The sequence below is a fragment of the Natator depressus genome, chromosome 14 (assembly GCF_965152275.1).
Source record: "Natator depressus isolate rNatDep1 chromosome 14, rNatDep2.hap1, whole genome shotgun sequence".
In the NCBI taxonomy this organism is placed as follows: Eukaryota; Metazoa; Chordata; order Testudines; family Cheloniidae; genus Natator; species Natator depressus.
The window spans coordinates 39,828,385-39,846,431 of NC_134247.1; the positions used below are offsets into that span (position 1 = coordinate 39,828,385).

The 18,047-nt window shown below is 55.1% G+C and overlaps 2 protein-coding genes across 3 annotated transcripts in view; one reads left to right on the forward strand and one right to left on the reverse strand.

The window, feature by feature from the left end:
* Positions 1-596, reverse strand: part of LOC141998041 (butyrophilin subfamily 1 member A1-like) — a 41,660-nt gene extending 41,064 nt beyond the window's left edge. Inside the window, exon 1 of the mRNA XM_074970682.1 lies at positions 572-596. The gene's annotated coding sequence lies outside the window, so the exon portion shown is untranslated. The remainder of the gene's footprint in view (positions 1-571) is intronic.
* Positions 597-5,168: 4,572 nt separating this feature from the next.
* The window catches only part of LOC141998457 (butyrophilin subfamily 1 member A1-like), a 46,676-nt gene continuing 33,797 nt past the window's right edge, over positions 5,169-18,047 (forward strand). The window contains exons 1-4 of one of the 2 annotated variants that reach the window (XM_074971307.1): positions 5,169-5,340; positions 7,273-7,740; positions 10,210-10,326; positions 12,182-12,529. In XM_074971307.1, the coding sequence (XP_074827408.1) occupies positions 10,221-10,326; positions 12,182-12,529 (454 nt within the window). In that variant the 5' untranslated portion in view covers positions 5,169-5,340; positions 7,273-7,740; positions 10,210-10,220. Of the gene's footprint in view, positions 5,341-7,272; positions 7,741-10,209; positions 10,327-12,181; positions 12,530-18,047 lie in introns of those variants that run through there. The other variant, XM_074971308.1, reaches the window with a different exon arrangement.

An 18,047-nucleotide genomic window follows, 5' to 3' on the forward strand; every position in this document is an offset into this window, starting at 1 on the left:
TTAACTTGAGCACAGCTAGGACGTGTCTATCTACCCGCATTGGGAAGCTCAGTCCCATCTGCAGTGTAGACGTTCCCTTAGAGTCAGAGAGAGCTTTAGATAAATGTTAGTGTCACTCATGGCTCACGCTTCAAGCAGCTGTGCAGCCCCTGCCAGGGTGTGCAGTGGTGTCAAGTCCTCCCAGGAACCAGGCTGTGCCTGTAACTTCCCCTAGACTGGGACGGCCACCGTGTTACCCACAGAGCAGCCAGCACTGGCCAGGAAGGGAGCCTGACCAGGGCTCCAGGGCACAGACTCGCGGCCTCCCCGTGTGGCTCCCACTGACAGAGCTCTGGGGGGAAGTGAAGCACCCCCTGCCCTGGCAGACACCTGTAATATGGGCAGCAGCGGTAACAACATCTGCCCTCCCCCGGGGCAATGGCCCTGCAGACTGGGGTGGGGCTGGGTCCAGATTCAGTGAATCCCTCCAAGGGTTTTCTCTTCTTGTCTTTCACCCCCTCCCTCTGGAACTTCAGTTTAGTGACAATAACAAAGGGGAGGAGGGGGGAGAGAAACACACACACACACACACCTGTCACAAAGGAAGCCCAGCTCTGTGCCAGCGTCCCAGTCTGTGTTCAGATGCAGAGAAATCTCTGAATTTGCAGGGACATTCCCACAGCCAGGTTGACATTCAGAATCAGGAGGTGCCGGTTTCTCCCTGAGAATCCCTTCAGTGAGGCCCATTGGTGCTAACGGCCCATCTGAAGGGACCTCAGTGCTGTGTGTCCGGAAATCTCAGACAGAACCGTGCAGCTGGGGATCCAGGGCCCGGAGCTCCCCTCCCGGCTGAATCCAGGGGAGAAGCTTTGAATCAGAAAGTCTGGAAGGTTCCACAAAATTCTACAAAGCTCTAGAACGTTCTAGGAGGTTAGTAACAAATGAGCCACATAAGGAAAACCTGAAACATTTTACTTCAAACATTCGATTTTTCCTTTCATCGCTAACAACAAAAACAGCCCCCGAGCCCGGTGCCCCCCAGCCTGGCACCCCAGGGAGTTGCCCAGGTTACGTGCCCCTAAATCCGGCCCTGGTCCCCATGTCACTTACCGAGGCTGCACACTGGGTCCTGAAGCCGGAGGGTTTGAGACCCGACCCTTCATCGACAGGGTCAAGCCCCCTTCGTGCCCACCCCTGCCCCTGGCCTCAAACTTGAAAGTACCAAAGTAGGGAAAGTTGAAGTCCCGGTCTGTGTCCCGGGCTGGTTGGGGCGGAGCAAATTCCTCTGAAAAAACCAGCCCCACCCCAGGGCTCGGAGCTCCCGGGGTTGGGAGCCAGTGTCGGGGTGTCAATGCCCCCCCGTTGCTGTTCCTGCCCCCCAGGGATCGCTGGGTTCTCAGTAATTCCCCCGCCCAGCCCCGTCCCCACAGCCCTGTCGAAAAAGCACCCCCCCCGTCCTGGGTGGAGGCAGAGTGAGGAAGGCGGGGGGAGGATGCTGCGGGGGGAGGGGAGCTGAAATCCGGAGTGACTAAGTGGGACCGGGGTGGGAACCAGGAGCGGCTCAAGGGGGGGAAAGGGGGGTGACTCAGGAACTTCCCGGCTGTAGCTGGCTCGGCTCCTGCAGGCACTCAGGGGGGCAGAGCCGGGGGGGGGGGTCAGGGAGGGCAGCAGCAGCTCTAGGACTCGCAGCGCCCCCCCCGGGAGCAGAGCTGGGGCGAGGAGGGGCCCTTGGTGCAGAGTCACTTTCCTGCCCGGCTCCGGCCCTTTCCCCGGGTCTCTCCCCTCCGCTGCAGGCTCCGGCTCAGGGGCTGGTGTCGGCAGAGCCCGGGGCTGCCCCAGGGGCTGGTTCCAGCCCCCGGCGTGTGTGTCCCCCCCCCGCGGGAGCGCAATGGCCAAGTCTGAGTGTCGGGGAAAGCTGCGGGGGGCTCAGGGCTGGGGCTGGAGGCGGAGGCTGCGGGAGGCGGCGGGTCCGTCACTGTTACCCTGTCACCAGCAGCCGGGGGAGGAGGAGGGGGAGTCCCTGAGCGTGGGGCCAACGGGCTGGATTCTCCTAAATCACAGGAGTTCCCCTCCCCCCAGCCCCGCCCCTTCCCAAACAGGGAGCAGGAGCAGGCGGGGGAGCAGAGCCCAGATCTGGGGCCGTGTCCTTGCTGGTCAGCGCAGATGCTCCCAGCCACCGACACCCCCTGCAACCCCCAATCCGGGCAGCTGACGCTGGCCAGTGTGTCAGGAACTGCTTCCCGTCGGAATTTGCTACCAGTAGCAAAAAAAACCGAAACTCACTTGGCGGATGGAGCCTCAGTGTTTGCAGTAGCCGTCCCCTCGGTGCCTGTTTCTGCCTCTAGTCACGTGCACTGTTGCCTCCCACAAGGCTCCCACACACTATCTCCTGCCCAGTCCCTAGCACGACCCATGAACCTGGGGAAGCTAGGTGCTCCTCCGCTTAGCTCGCCTGCAGGGTCTGATCCAGCCGGTCTGCTCAGAGGCTCTGATGGTTGGCCTCTGGATCGCAGCCCTTTCCCCACCTGGGCTCCAGTGCTGAAGTCTCCTCCCCCCTTCCTGGCTCCCGCCTTCCCCTGTGTGAAATATGGAGCAATAATATATGGGAGCTGACGAGGGCCCGATCCTGGAAACCCTCCCATATAACACGTCACGTTGGTCTCAGGGGGTGCTGCTGTGACTAAGGGCTGCTGGGGAAGTGGCTGGGGAGATGGGGGGGGGGTTGCAGGCAGTGTTGGTGGCTGGGAGTATCTGTGCTGATGTAAGTGGGGAAATGGTCCTGCTGTTGTGGGGAACTCTCCTGGCTTCTGCACCATCCCGGTGAAGTGGGCTAGCAAAAGGATCTGAGTCCTCCCTCCCACTTCCTTTACCCAGAGGCCTCCCTGCCTTGAGGACTCCCCTTCCGCTCTCCTGTCTGGCAGAGTCCTCATAACCCCGATAAGGTTGGGCCCGGGATTCCTGGGGGGCTCGACCCCCAACCCTGCTGTGGTCACCTAGGGCAGGGGCTAGGGTGTTTTCACTTCGGGGTACTCTCTCTGCACTGGGCACTTCCTTGACCCAGTGATCATTACATACAATTTAAAGCAAATACAGGTTATTTAATTAACAATTAATTTAAAAAAGAATAAGGAAAAATGGGAAAGGTTAAAGGAAAACACATCACCCCACTCTGTGGCAGGGAACATCACAAACAGTGTGTCTGGAACGTCAGGACAGTTCACAGTCTGTTTCTTGTAGGTCCCAGGCCACCTTCTCAGGCCTTGGCTGTGCTGCAGGGATGCTGCGGGTTGGACACTTGCTCTGGTGGTGGCCACACGCCTCGGGGCTTTGGGTGGGGGGACCCTTCTACCCAGAGTCAGCCCCCCGTCAGGTTAAGATTCCCCTTCCAGTCTGGCCTGCAAGGACCCTTGGCTGGGGGTGTCTTTCTGCACTGGGCCCTTTGCCCAGGGTCCCCCCTTGGCTGGCCCCAGTTGCTCACTGCACCGGGCTCCAGACTGCTCCAGCTCCAGCCCCAGCTCCACTGTTCTAGCTCCGCTCTGCCTCCGCACTGATGCTGCTGCTCTGCCTCCAGCCCCCTGAGCTGCTTCTCTGGCCCCTCTGGCTTTGGGTCCGCAGCCCTGCTCCCAGCACAGGATCTGCTCTCCCTGGGCTGTGTCTCAGTGACTCTGCTCCCAGCTCTGACCTGCTTCCTGGGCTGCTTTTCTGGCCCCGCTGGATCTAGCCCAGCTGTGCTCCCCAGCTCAGCTTGGGCCCCTGCTCTCTGCTTAGCTGGGCCCCACTCTGTCTGACCCAGGCAAATCCAGCTCACAGGAAGGAGGGAGGACGGGACCCCCCTGGCCTCCTGACTCCCTGATTAGCCTGCCCACCCTGTCAATCAGGCTGACCTGGAGCACTGGCCTTCCCCATTGTTCCTGAGGACTGTCAGTTTCAGGGTCCTGATTTCCCATGGACCCTTCCCCTTTCTTTTAGTGCTGGGAGCTAGCAACCAAAGCAGCCCCCACTGAGCGTTAGTGAGGGGACCAGAGTCCCCTTACACTGAGCAGCAAGGACACGGCCCCAGATCTGGGCTCTGCTCCTGTTCCCTGTTTGGGAAGGGGCGGGGCTGGGGGGAGGGGCACTCCTGTGATTTAGGAGAATCCAGCCCGTTGGCCCCACGCCCAGGGACTCTCCCTCCCCCCCCCCCGCTCCCGGTGACAGCGTAACAGTGACGGACCCGCAGCCTCCGCCTCCAGCCCTGAGCCCCCCCGCAGCTTTCACCGACACTCAGACTTGGCCATTGCACTCCTGCGAGGGGGACACACAGGTCGGGGGCTGGAACCAGCCCCTGGGGCAGCTCCGGGCTCTGCCGACACCAGGCCCTGAGCCGCAGCCTGCAGCGGAGGGGAGAGACCCGGGGGAAGGGCCGGGGCCGGGCAGGAAAGTGGCTCTGTATGAAGGGCCCCCTCTCTGCTCCCGGGAGGGGGGGAGGTCTGCGAGTCCCAGAGCTGCTCCCCGCCCTGACCCACCCACCCCCGCTCTGCTCCCCTGAGCAGTGTTTCTATATCCTGGGAAATGTCCCCAAATCTGGGAATGTTTGAGTAAAATGTTTCAACTTGGGAAATTGGGAATCTTCATTCAAAACATTTTACTCAAACATTCCCAGATTTTGGGGACATTTCCCAGTATACAGAAGCACTGCTGGGAATTTTTCATCGGATTCGGGAAAGTTTTAGCCCTAGCTTGGGAAAAGTTGGCACCAGGATATAGAAGCACTTCAGCGCCTGCAGGAGCCGAGCCAGCTACAGCCGGGCGGTTCCTGAGTCCCCCCCTTGATCCGCTGTTGCTTCCCACCCCGCCCCACTCAGTCGCTCCGGGTTTCAGCTCCCTCCCCCCGCAGCATCCACCCCCCTTCCTCATTCTGCTTCCACCCAGGGCGGGGGAGGGGGGGTGACCTGGCTGGTGCTTTTTGCTGCTGCTGCTTCGTTTCCCAACGCCGGACAGGGCTGTGGGGATGGGGCTGGGCGGGGGAATTACTGAGAGCCCAGCGATCCCTGGGGGGCAGGAACCGCGGGGGGGGGCATTGACACCCCGACACTGGCTCCCCCGCCGAACTGCCCCCGCCAGGCCCAACGCCGCCAGCTCCGAGCCCTGCGGGGGGGCTGGGACTTTCAGAGCAATTTGCTCCGCCCCACCCAGCCCGGGCCACGGACCGGGACTTTCACTTCCATTTACTTTGGTACTTTCAGTTTTGAAGCGCGGGGAGGCCCGGGGGGGCTCGGCCCCGTCAATTCAGCTACAAATTCACACAAATAACGAGGGCGGGTCCGGTCTCCAACCCTCCGGCTCCGTGACCCCGTGTGCGGAACCGGGGCTGCAGCCTCGGTGAGTGACCTGGGTGCGGGTCGGGCCAGGGCAGGCGGGGCGGGGGGGCATGAGCAGCTCGGGCCAGCCCCGCATGGGGGGGGGGGCTGACGCCAGACCTGGGTTGGGGGAGTGCAGGGCTCAGGCCAGCTCTGAGGGGTAGGGTGGGGGGGCCTCGGGCTAGCCCCAGGGGGTGTCCCCGTTTGCCCTTTGAGGAAATATGGTCACCCCAGGCAGCGCGCCCATGGAGATGAACGGGGCAGGCGTCTTCCGACAGCCGGGCCAGGCCAGGGGGCCAGGTGGGGGGAGGCCGGGTGCTCCCCCGTCCAGGGAGCCCTGTGACCCGAGGCACCTTCTCTGCTCTGCCCTGCCCTGCCACACCCCACCAAAGCCCCGGGGGCCCAGACACAGCCCCTCTCAGCAGGGCAGGGATCACACCAACCCCACACTCATCCCTGGGGGGCTGCAGCCAGACACAGCCGGGGGGAGGGGATGGAGGGAGTGCAGCACCTTGGCACTTAGGGTTGCCAGGGGTCCAGTTTTCAACCAAACATCCAGTCGAAAAGGGACCCTCCCCAGCTCTGTTAAAATTAGCACGTGAGTGAGGGTGGGGGAAAGCGAGCAATGGGGGGAGGATGGAGTGAGTGGGGGGGACCTCGGAGAAGAGGTGGGGTAAGGGTGTTCGGTTTTGTTCTGTCCAAAAGTTGGCAAGAGTCCCAGCCCACAGCTGGAGCCCGCCCAGGGGATGGCCGGGGGGAGCAGGAGCTACTGGGGGGGGGGCAGGGGTAGGGACCGGACACACAACAGAGTGACACCAGACAGGCTCCAGCCCAGCGCATAGACCCCTGAGCCTCTCCCCCAAGGGCCTGGCTGTGCCCAGACCCCCAGTCATCAGAGGCTGGTTTCTCCTGCTCTCCCTCCATGGGGAGCAGCTCAGAGCTCCCAGCACATGGGCAAAGCGACCAGCCAGGGATAGAGACACCAGCGAGGAAGAGACATGCACAAGGTCCCTGGCAGTGCCTTTCAACCCCACCCCAGCCACCTGCCAGGACACGGGATAAGTCACTGCCTGGGTGGGGGATGGAGAGAGGCCATAGGTGCTAACTTTTGGTTTTGGTTTTGCCAGCAGGTGCCCTATCTTGGCCCCACCCCCTCCCCTGAGACTCGGCCCCCCTACTCCAACTCTCCCCACCCCCACTCTGCCCCACCCGCTAGGTCCCTTCCCTTCCCCTGAGTTGAGAAGCTGCCCACCCGCAATGCTAGGCATAAGTAGACTAAACAGTAGCCTAGGGCCCAGAGCAGCTCAGGGTCCATGATTTGTGGAAATAATGCAGTTAGAATTCTCAGGGGTGGGTCAGGGCCACCCCCCACTATTCCTGCTTAGGGCACCCAATGGGGTAGCTCTGGCTCTGTTTGCAGCTCTTCCTGTCAGCATTTATTGTTATAGGCTATTGTGATATTTTATTAATGTTGCTCACTTCTCACAGCTCGGCTCACAATTCAGGGGCATTTTTACCCCGATTATCACAACATTCCCCAGTGATGGGATTTAGCATTTTTCCAAGATCCCAGAGAATTCAGCAGGTTTGTTGCATGCAACCAGGCACCATCTTGCTTTTTTGTTTCCCTGGCTTGCTGGCACCTGTTTCTTGGAGAAGAGCAGAGCAGCTGGGGCCCAGGAGAGGAGTGTCTGAGCCAGGCTGTCTGAGCAACATTGCAGGAGCTGAGGCCCAAAGGGTGGGGCTGGGCCACCTGAAGAGCATAGCAACAAACCCTATTCCCCCAATAGTCATTGGCTAATTTTGCATTGATGAGTATTTTCAGCCATGAATCCTGCATGTGTTTGGAGGGTGGGGCTGGGAATGAGGAATATTTCAGGGTGCCTGGGTGAATTAACACGGCCACCGAGTCTAGCGGCTGCTGACTCAGACTTTGGTCCCATTCTTTACACAGGGCTGAGGTAATGACAGCGGCTCCCGGAGCACAAGAAAACAGCCTGCAGAACTGACTGTGTCACCAGGCGAAGTTAAGAGCTGAGGCTGCTGGCACCGAAGCTGCCCTCTCCCTAGCACTGTGGGTGTGTCAGAGGAATTTGATCTTTGTGCCATAACCATCCAGAGGAGGAGCCGGTCACAGTCACGTTCCAGCCTCTGTCCTTCTTTCTGTTTTGAAGCTGGTGGATGGGCCTAGAGAGGACAGCACTTCCATTACATATAAAATATATTAACTTAATGAAAAGCTCAGGGGCAGGCTGGAGTTAATCCCTGCGGCTCCCTGACCCCTCCGGCAGGATGGATGATACAGACTGGGAAAGGGAACCAGTCACTGGGAGCAGGAGCTCTCCCTAGCGAGAATGGCTCTGGGTGCTAGCGAAGCTGGGAGATTGGAACAGCTCAGAAACGACTCCACAGGACTCTGCAGGTAGGGGGTTCACTCATTGTAACCCCAGCTGAATTGCTCCCTTGGTATTTCCTGACTCATGGTGCTGATTAGTCAGAGGAGCTGCTGCTATGAAAGGGCCTCGCTCCTGGGATTTGGGGGATAAAGTGTCACTTTCCCACGGGGAACTCAGCTGTGGCTGTAGAGATGCCCACACAGATTCAGAGACCTGTCCGGTCACTTCTCCACTGCCCAGTTCACGTTTGTTTGCTGTTCTGCTCCATTTACAGACAGCTGTAGGAACCGATTGCCAGTTGTAATTTTCCTGGGGGCACTGTTGGGAGTGTGCAGGTGTTTTCATCATCAGCTCACCACCATGAAGCTCCAGAGTGAGAGGGTGAAAGATGGAAGGGAAACACCTGGGGCCTGCTTGGATGAAATTGATGCAGGGAGGGGAAGATTTTCTAAAGCTCCTAAGGAATTCAGGAGCACAAGCCCCATTGATTCTAACTCCCCTGTGTTTGTGAAAATTTCCCCCTCCAACTGTAAATAGCACCTGTCTGTGCCCTCGAAGCCCTTTGCATTCCGGGGGGGGCTCACCCCAAGGGTGGGCAGGTGAGGTTGCTGCTTCCCTTAGGGGGGTCTCTGGCAGGAAGAGGGGAACTTTACCTCTCACTGGCTTGCTCTCAGCAGCCGCCACCGAATGCAGGTGCTCAGTGAGTGACTCACCTGCCAGCCCTGCTCTCACCTACTTCCTCCCCAGTGTGGCTGCTCTTTGGGCCATGCCAGCCCCTGCTGCTGTCCTGGCCTAAGGCAGGTTACAGCCACTTTGTCCTGTCACAGTCCAGACCCAGCCAGAGCTTCCATCGGCGCTATGTGGTGTGAGCCCTTGTCGGAAGCCCCCCACTGCCCTTCACAGCCACGCAGCCTCTTTCAGGCACCGGTGGCCATAGAGGCCAAGGGCCGCGTTTCCAAGAGAGCTCAACTCTGAACTGCTCCCAGGCAGGTGCCTGTGTGACGTGGGCAGGTTTCTGGGGCCTCTGAGCAGCCACACTCGGGAGGGCAGGGCAGGCAGTGACGCAACCCCTTACAGGTCATGACTGCACCCCAAAGTATCCCAGACACTGCAGAAAAGGGTCACAAACATGATTTGTGGACTGGAGCAAACACTTCACAGTAGGAGACTGAAGGAGATCAATCTGTTCAGTTTAGCAAAGAGAAGAGTGAGAGGTGACTTTCTGTCATGGATTCACAAGGTCTGGTCTGTGCCGTGGCCTTCAGCTAGGCCCTTGGGAGTGACGCCTTTATTGTTCTGGACCCCACAATCCACACAATTCCACAGAGACAAGTTCATGGCTTCAGTGACTCACAAACTGGGCCTTTGAGCACCAGCGGTCCCAGGTTTTCTCCATGGCTCCTTGCAGCAAGTCCAACCAACCCAGACTCCTGCAGGAGACTTGTTCTACCCTTTCAGGGCTCAGTCTTCTCAGTGAGTATATGAAGTGACACAAGGCAGCATTTTCCAAACCAAGTAACAATGTGTTAGTCACCTGGCCTATGGAGTCCGAAAGTCCTTAGGTCAGCCCAGAGAAGCCAAGTTTAAGAGAGGAGTCCAGAGCTGGGGCTCCGCCGAGCCATGCTGCTGGAGGGTCCAGCTTGGCTCACTCGTTCCCTGTCCCTTTTTTTGTGTCTAAATCCCAAGTGAGTTCCTTTGTCTCTGTCAGCCCAGTTCATTAACACAGACACCTGACACCTTCTCCCTTTGTGCTCCAGGTCTGGGCTATTTCTCCTCTGCAGAGAGGTGGGGGGAAGAAACTTGCTCTAGGAGTAGATGCTCAGTTATTGAGGCTTCCCGTTGTCTTTTCAAGATCCTCCATTGATCTGTGTTGATCCCAGCCCAGACAGTCCGAGTGGCATTACATCTCAGATACCTAGCCTGTTTGGCCATGTCCCAGGGAGAGAAGCAATTCTTTCCCCCAAAGCAGCAGCGATCCCAAGGGGATCAGTACAGAGACCTACAGATAGTTCATACAAATATTTCAGGAAAGTTCCCCATCTGTCACACGGTACTAAAGTTCTCTTCAATACAGTGGAGAAAGGCATAACAAGAACCAATGGCTGATATTTAAAAATGAACAAATTAAAATTGAAAATAAGGCACAGAATTGTAACAGTGAGGGTGATTAATCACTGGAATAAACTACCAAGGGAAGTGATGAATTGTCCGTGCTTGCTGTCTTCAGATAAAGACTTGGTGACTTTCTGGAAGATGCTTCAGTCAAACACAAGTTTGGGCTCAGTACAGGGGTAAACGGGTGAGAGTCTTTGGCTTGTGCCACAGATCAGACTAGATGATCTAATGGTCCCCTCTGATCTTAGTGTACGAATATTCGGAATTGTGCTAATGTAAACATAACTGACCAATGGACCAGGGCTGTGAAAGTCAGACAACCGTGGCGCTGTCAATGCATCACACTCACCGTCTGGTTTGTTATTTCTCCTGTTCCCCAGACCAAGCTACGATGACGGGGAAGGTTCCCTCGTTCTCCCCCGGCTCCACAGTGAGCTCCGCTCTGCCTGGCTACGTCGCTCTCTGCCTCACTCTACAGGTCCACAGGCTGGCGTCAGGTAGGAGCTCCAGCCTCCTCGCTGGGTTTGCAACTGTTGCTGTTGCTGGTCATCACCGTACATCTCACATCACTGCCTTGTCTTATAAACCACGTCTGCTCAACCTGCCCACAACCAGCCACATGGAGAAACCACAGGGCACAGCTGGGTCCCCAGTAACCATGGTTACTATCTATACAGCATCTTGTCAGGCCTGTACACTGCATCCATCCTACTGCTCTGGCTGATTTCTGGCAGCTTCTAAAACACAGAGCACAGTGAGCACCACTACAGGGCTCACAAACTATTTAAAAGGGCACTATCCAATTCCTATACGCTGCACTGACAGACCGTATACCTCACAAATCAGACTCTTCAGCCATGAAGGAGTCCTGAGTCCTAGACTCTCCAGTTTAGAAATAACAACCCACAAGTCATTCATGCTGCACCAGCCACATCTGACTAGGGCTCAGAGCGAGACCTCATCTCACAGTGAGGATGTGAAGATATTTGCCGGCTTCTTTGTTCTGTGCCCTCAGTGAAGCCCTGATAGTGACCCACTCCACCCCCAGGGTGTGGCTTCACAGCTACTTGGGCATTTAGGTTCCCTCGTGCTGTGATTTCCATCCTGTTAATTTAACCAGCTCTCTGTCTCTCCTGATGCTGAGTCTTTGCACCGAGACCCCCACATCCTGTGCAGTTCCACGGTGACCAGTTCTCTGTTTCTTGCACTTTTGTATCTGCCTCCTTCTCCCTCTCCATTATCTGACCTCTGACTTTACCTTTCAAGCCATCGCCTGCATAGTGATGATCTGTTTTCATCTCTTTACACCTTGTAAGCCTTTACACCATCCCTCCTGCAGATGAGGAGGCCCCCGTGCTGGAGCAGCACGAAAAGGCCTTGGTGTATCCGAGAACCAGGCCCCCAGCATCATTATCCCCAGGGTGTGCATGAGAAGTTAGAGCCCTATTCAAAGATAATAGGGACAGTGTATAACACTCACATGTGAACTCTGTGTGACAGATATTGCAGCCACATGCAGCATTTTGGGGACTATCAAATTCACTTTATGAATGTTCTGCTTATTTTTGTACCCCCTTTATCAATGGTATCTATACGTTATATGTATCTTTGTGGGATTGGGATTGTGATCTATGCCATGGGGGAGGGTTACCCCATCTCCTTCAGGATTTGCAAATCATGGGGGGTAATTACTTGTGGGACAGGTAACAGCTCCAGAGAAGTACCACCCCTAGGGAGAATTGCATAAACTGGAAATGAGTACTTGTGGCACCTTAGAGACTAACCAATTTTATTTGAGCATGAGCTTTCGTGAGCTACAGCTCACTTCATCGGATGCATAGCATCCGATGAAGTGAGCTGTAGCTCACGAAAGCTCATGCTCAAATAAATTGGTTAGTCTCTAAGGTGCCACAAGTACTCATTTTCTTTTTACGAATACAGACTAACACGGCTGTTACTCTGAAACCTGCATAAACTGGGTTAGACCAGGTCCCAGAAGCCCAAGAGAACAAAGATTTTTGGTATAAAAACTGGATTTGAACTGACCAGAGGCCCGAGATCTTGGGCTGCAAAGTGACAGGACCTGTTAACCAAGAGGACAAACCCTTAGAGAAAGGTTTGAAAGACTTTGGAACCTACCAGAGAGTCCCATGTGCTAGACGAGAATTTTTTGGGGTAAGTGTAACATGTGTTCAGACCTTTTATTGGTTTATGCTTCGTCAAGCTTTTGTCTTTAAATGGTCTTTCACTTCTAACGCAGGGTGCTCTCTTACTGTGTGTCTTACTGCTGAATTAATGCCACCCCCAGCCCTTCACCAATTTAATTTCCTTTTTTCATCGTACATTTCACAGCACAATTCACAGTGACTGGACCTGACCATCCAATCACTGCCTCCCTAGGTGGGGAGGCCGTCCTGCCCTGCCACCTCTCCCCTAGGATGAGCGCTGAGAACATGGAGCTGAGATGGTTCCGATCCCAGTTCTCTGCAGCTGTGCACCTGTACCGTGATGGGCAGGATCAGTACGGAGAGCAGATGCAGGAATATCGAGGAAGAACTGAGCTCTTGAAAGACGACATCACCAATGGGAGTGTTTCCTTGAGAATACGCGATATCCGACCCTCCGATGATGGCCAGTACAAGTGTTTTTTTCAGTCCGGTGTCTCTTATGAAGATGCTATATTGGAACTGCAGGTGGCAGGTCAGTAACTTGTTCCGATGTTTTAATGACTCAGCAGGGTAATAAGTGGAGTCAGAAGGCTCACTGTGAGATGACACAATTTTTTTCATTGTTGTGGGTCGGCAGCTCTGCTCTGGATCAGGTCGATTCTAGTTTGCTGTTTAATATCCGTTTTTCTAAGTTCTCTAAACCCCGGACGCATTCTCAGATTGTCTTGAAAATTGCTGCGACTCACTGGAGTCTGGGGTGGGGTTAGTGGCCCAAATTTGAGGGCATTAGAGCGAGGGGTTAACGAGACGCACTGACACCCCTGAACAGTCAGGTGACATTAACGTGTTGTGGTTATTACAGTTATTTTGTGCACACCTGGGGCTGAACAATGACTCTGATCCTCCCCAAACTGATGCCACCAGCTGGGATTGATCTCGGCTCGTGTCTGACCCCTTCAGAGTAACGGTGGTTGATACACAAGGCCCTGTAGCCCAGAGCCTGGTCTAAGAGTGGGAGAATTGAGGAATTCCCGCTCCCAGGACAGGCAAAGGCAGGAGGCCTGACCCCCTGAAGGTGCTGTCAGAGAGACCAGCAAGGGGGCAGAGATGCAGCTAGTTCTGTAACGAGGAGATGAGGTTTAGGCCAGGTGCAGTGAACACCTGGGTCTACACTCAAACACTGAGCCTGCTGCACACAAACCACCCCCAACTTGCAAAATGTTATCGCCTCGTCACCCTTGCCCTGTGGGTGTGGATTTCTTCTGGGACGTTGCCTTCACTTACCCCTCACCAAGCCCTGGAGCTCACTGGCATATCTGGCACCAGGCTGCTGACAATCCCCATGGCAAGGAGTCTGTGCCCTACAACTGACACAACCTGCACTGCTCCGTGCTGAAATGAGGCATGATTGATCCCTCAGGGTACACCTGCACTCTCCTGATGTCACTGTGACAGCTCTGCCAATATGCTCCAAATAATCCCTCCTCTAGCCATTACAGCTACACCAAGCACAGTGGATGCAACTTCAGTGCATGCAACCGATTCCCAGTGGTTATTGCCAGCTCCAAAGGGGCAGAGTTAAGGTTGTTTGGGTATTTAGCTTCCTGAAGGATTTCCTAGTTTTAGAGGCCTGAACTCAGCGTTCTGGAAGTGCATGAGATAATACAGAGTTAAGGTTGCCTGGAGGTAACTAAAGCTACATCTACACGACAGCCGGGGTCGACGGAGTGTTGATCGATGCACCGGCAGTCGATTTAGCGGGTCTAGTGAAGACGCGCCAAATCGACCGCGGATTGCTCTCCAGTCAACCCGTGTACTCTACCCCCGCCGAGAAGAGTAAGGTAGGTCAACGGGAGACTGTCTCCCATCAACCCTGCGCGGTGTAGACACCGCCGTAACTCGACCTAAGGTACATCGACTCCAGCTACATTATTCATGTAGCTGGAGTTGCGTACCTTAGGTCGACTTACTGTGGTAGTGTAGACCTACCCTAAGTTTTCTGTCAGTGAACAGACATGAGGAAGGGTTACAGGAAGGTGCCATTGTTTGTGTTGTGTTCCACAGATGTGAATTGCAGCATGTGTCTGCCTGCACTGCAGCTGCATTCCCGGTGTTCAGTGTAGCTGTCCTGACCCGTGGAGAGATTAGTGGGAGCAGGGGGGCAGAGCTGTCACTCTGGAGATAATATCACCAGGCAGCCTGAACTCTGTGCTAATGAAGGTTTTGTCACTGAATTTCCTAGTTTTTTTAAACAGAAAGGGAAACGTTTGTTGCAGGAGTTAGTGGCTATTTAGGTGGTTTTAGTCATGGGCAGTGGGTAGAAGAGGCATGGGAAGGCTGAGCCTTCCCTGCCGCCAATCCGCTGCTGGACACTTGCGCCGCAGTGGCCCTGCCACAACACCACCCCCACTCCTCCAGAAATCCCCGCTGCTCACTGCGTCCCTCCTCCTCTTGGGAGGGGGAGTGAGGAGGGACGCGGCAAGCCAGTGGGCGGCCAGCGGGGGGCATCTGGTGGGGGAGTGGGGCAGCTTGGTCATGCGCTGCCTGGTCCTGGGGGGGCTTGGGGTGGGGGGCAGCGCCTTGGCCTGGCGCTGGGGGTCCAGCGCCTCAGCCCAGCACTGGGGCTCAGGGGCCGGTGGCTCAGCCCAGTGTTGGAGCCATCCCGGCTTGGCCGGGGGGCGGGGGGGAGAGGGCGGCGTTTAGGGGTGGGGAGGCTGGCTGCTCAGCCCGGCGCTGGGGCGCGTTGCCCCGTGATTGCTCAGTGCCCCTCCCGCTGTGCACTCTGATAGTGCAGTGGGGATAATGGTCGTGCTGTGCAATGTTTGCAGTGTGTAGCTTGTAACAGGGCTGGTGAGAGAAATCTCATCCCAGGTCCCTGCCCCAACACCTAGACAGTTTTATTATACAGCGGCTAATTTAAGCGTGTGAGAGGAAACTGGTGTGTCTGTTTCCTTCTCCACCATCCCCCACAACATTTAGCTCCCCTCTGCGCTACATTTTTGGGAGCACATATCACAGGTAGCAGCTCACTGGTGGGCCACACACTACCTCGGTTACGTGAGCTGCACACTGAGCTGGGCTCCTCACCCCAACTACCATGCCGAGCTGAGCCCCCCGGCCCTGGTCCAGCCAGACTTACCCAGCCATGTTGCAGGCCCACCCAATACAACTCCCGCTCCCTCACACACTCTGGCAACCCCACCCAGGGGCGATGTGTATTTTAACTATTCATTTCCTGCATTTCGGGTGTTTACATTTTCATCACATTCAGCCCCCCCACCCCACTTTCCCTTGATCACAGATTACATGAGGGGGTTAGACACCCCAAGAGTGACAGGGTCTCCCAGATCCCAGGCCATACGGGGGCAAAAAAAGGAGTTCAGAGCCCTGCAGAGGGGTAGGGCTCCCCCAGATCCCAGCATGGGGAGGGGGAGAATTTGGGGCTGACAGGACTCCCTGCTCCAAAACCCACAACTTTTACACCACCCCTCACCATATCAAATCCCTCCCATCCCACTCCTTCCCCTTACCTGAGGAGGCCTCAACCCTTCTTTCCCTCCCTACAACAGGCAGGCCTGTCCTGTAGTAGGTGACTTCTGGGTACCCTTCTGGCTCTGTCAATCTGTTTCTTCACTTCACCAGGTGGGTATTGTAGTTTTAAGAATGTTTGATAGAGATCCAATAGATGTTTAAGGGATCTGTCTAAGGGATTGGATTGGATTGGAGCAAATGCGGTTGTATCTTAGAGTTTGGCTATAGACAATGAATCGTGTGATGTGGTCTGGATGAAAGCTGGAGGCATGTAGGTAAGCCAGAAGGATACCGAGAAGTCACCTACTACAGGACAGGCCCAACAAAGAAAGTAACAGAACGCCACTAGCCATCAGCTAAAACCTCTCCAGCGCATCATCAGCGGTCTACGACCTACCCTGAAAGACAACCCCTCACTCTCGCAGACCTTGGGAGACAGGCCAGTCCTCACTTATAGACAGCCCCCCAACCTGAAGCAAATACTCACCAGCAACTACACACCACAAAACAAAAACACTAACCCAGGAACCAAACCGTGCAACAAACCCCAGTGCCAAATCTGTCCACATGTCTATTCAAGGGACACCATCATAGGACCTAACCACATCAGCCACACTATCAGGGGCTCGTTCACCTGCACATCTACCAATGTGATATATGCTATCATGTGCCAGCAATGCCCCTCGGCTATGTACTTTGGCTAAACCGAACAGTCTTTATGCAAAAGAATAAATGGACACAAATCTGACATCAAAAATTATAACATTCAAAAACCAGTAGGAGAGCACTTCAGTCTCCCTGGACACTCAATAACAAACTTAAAAGTGGCAATTCTTCAACAAAAAAACTTCAAAAACAGACTCCAACGAGAAACTGCAGAACTGGAATTAATTTGCAAACTGGACACCATCAAATTAGGCCTGAATGAAGACTGGGAGTGGATGGATCACTACAAAAACTAAATTTCCCACTACTGATACTCACACCTTCTTGTCAACTGTTTGAAGTGGGCCACCTTGATTACACTGAACTCATTAGCACTACAAAAGTGACTTTTTTCCTTCCCTTCTTGTCAACTGTTGATAATAGCCCACTTCCACCTTAATTCAATTGGCTTGTTAGCACTGACCCCCGATTTGGTAAGGCAACTCCCATCTTTTGATATGTTGTGTATATATACCTCACTACTGTATTTTCTACTCCATGCAGCTGATGAAGTGGGTTTTACCCCATGAAAACTTATGCCCAAATACCCTTATTAGAGACTCACAAATTTATGTCTACTTTACGAAATTAGGTCGAATTTATAGAAGTCGATTTTTTAGAAAGCGATTTTATACAGTTGATTGTGTGTGTCCCCACTAAGTGCATTAAGTTGGTGGAGTGTGTCCAAAGTACGGAGGCTAGCGTCGACTTTTGGAGCGTTGCACTGCTATCCCACAGTTCCCACAGTCTCTGCCGCCCATTGGAATTCTGGGTTGAGCTCCCAATGCCTGATGGGGCAAAAACATTGTCATGGATGGTTTTCGGTACATGTCGTCAGTCACCCCTCCCTCCGGAAAAAGCAATGGCAGACAATCGTTTTGCGCCTTTTTTCCATGCTGGCGCCATACTGCTTTCAGAAGAAGATACAGTAGGACTGCTAACCGTCGTCATTGAACCACCGCTTCCGCTGCCACTCTGCTCTCCTGCTCTGGCAGCAGATGGTGCAGTAGGTCAGAAAAACTGGCCTTCTGACCACCGCTTCCGATGCCACTCTGCTCTCCTGGTGGTCTCGCAGGTCCTCTATATGACCATCATCGTTGGCCGCTTCCACTGCAACTCTGCTCGGTTGCTCTTGTCTCGCCTCGCCATACCATGGCAAGCTTGCAGCCTGCTCAGCTGTTGTGTCCTGGCAGCAGACGGTGCAGTAGGTCTGCAAAACTGGTCATCCAACCTCCGCTTCCCCTGCAACTCTGCTCTCCTCTTCTCCGGCAGACGCCATACCACGGCAAGCGTGGAGCCCACTCAGATCACGGTGGCAGTTATGAGCATTGTAAACACCTCGCGCATTATCCTGCAGTATGTGCAGAACAAGAACCTGCAAAAGCAGGCGAGGAGGCAACGGAAGCGCAGTGACGAGAGTGATGAGGACAGGGACACAGACTTCTCTGAAAGCATGGGCCCCGGCGATTTGGCCATCCTGGTGGCAATGGGACAGGCTCATGCCATGGAATGCTGATTCTGGGCCCGGGAAACAAGCACAGACTGGTGGGACCACTTAGTGTTGCAGGTCTGGGATGATTCCCAGTGGCTGTGAAACTTTCGCATGCGTAAGGGCACTTTCATGGAACTTTGTGACTTGCTTTCCCCTGCCCTGAAGCGCAAGAATACCAAGATAAGAGCAGCCCTCACAGTTCATAAGCGAGTGGTGATAGCCCTCGGGAAGCTTGCAACGCCAGACAGCTACCGGTCAGTCGGGAATCAATTTGGAGTGGGCAAATCTACTGTATGGGCTGCTGTGATCCAAGTAGCCAACG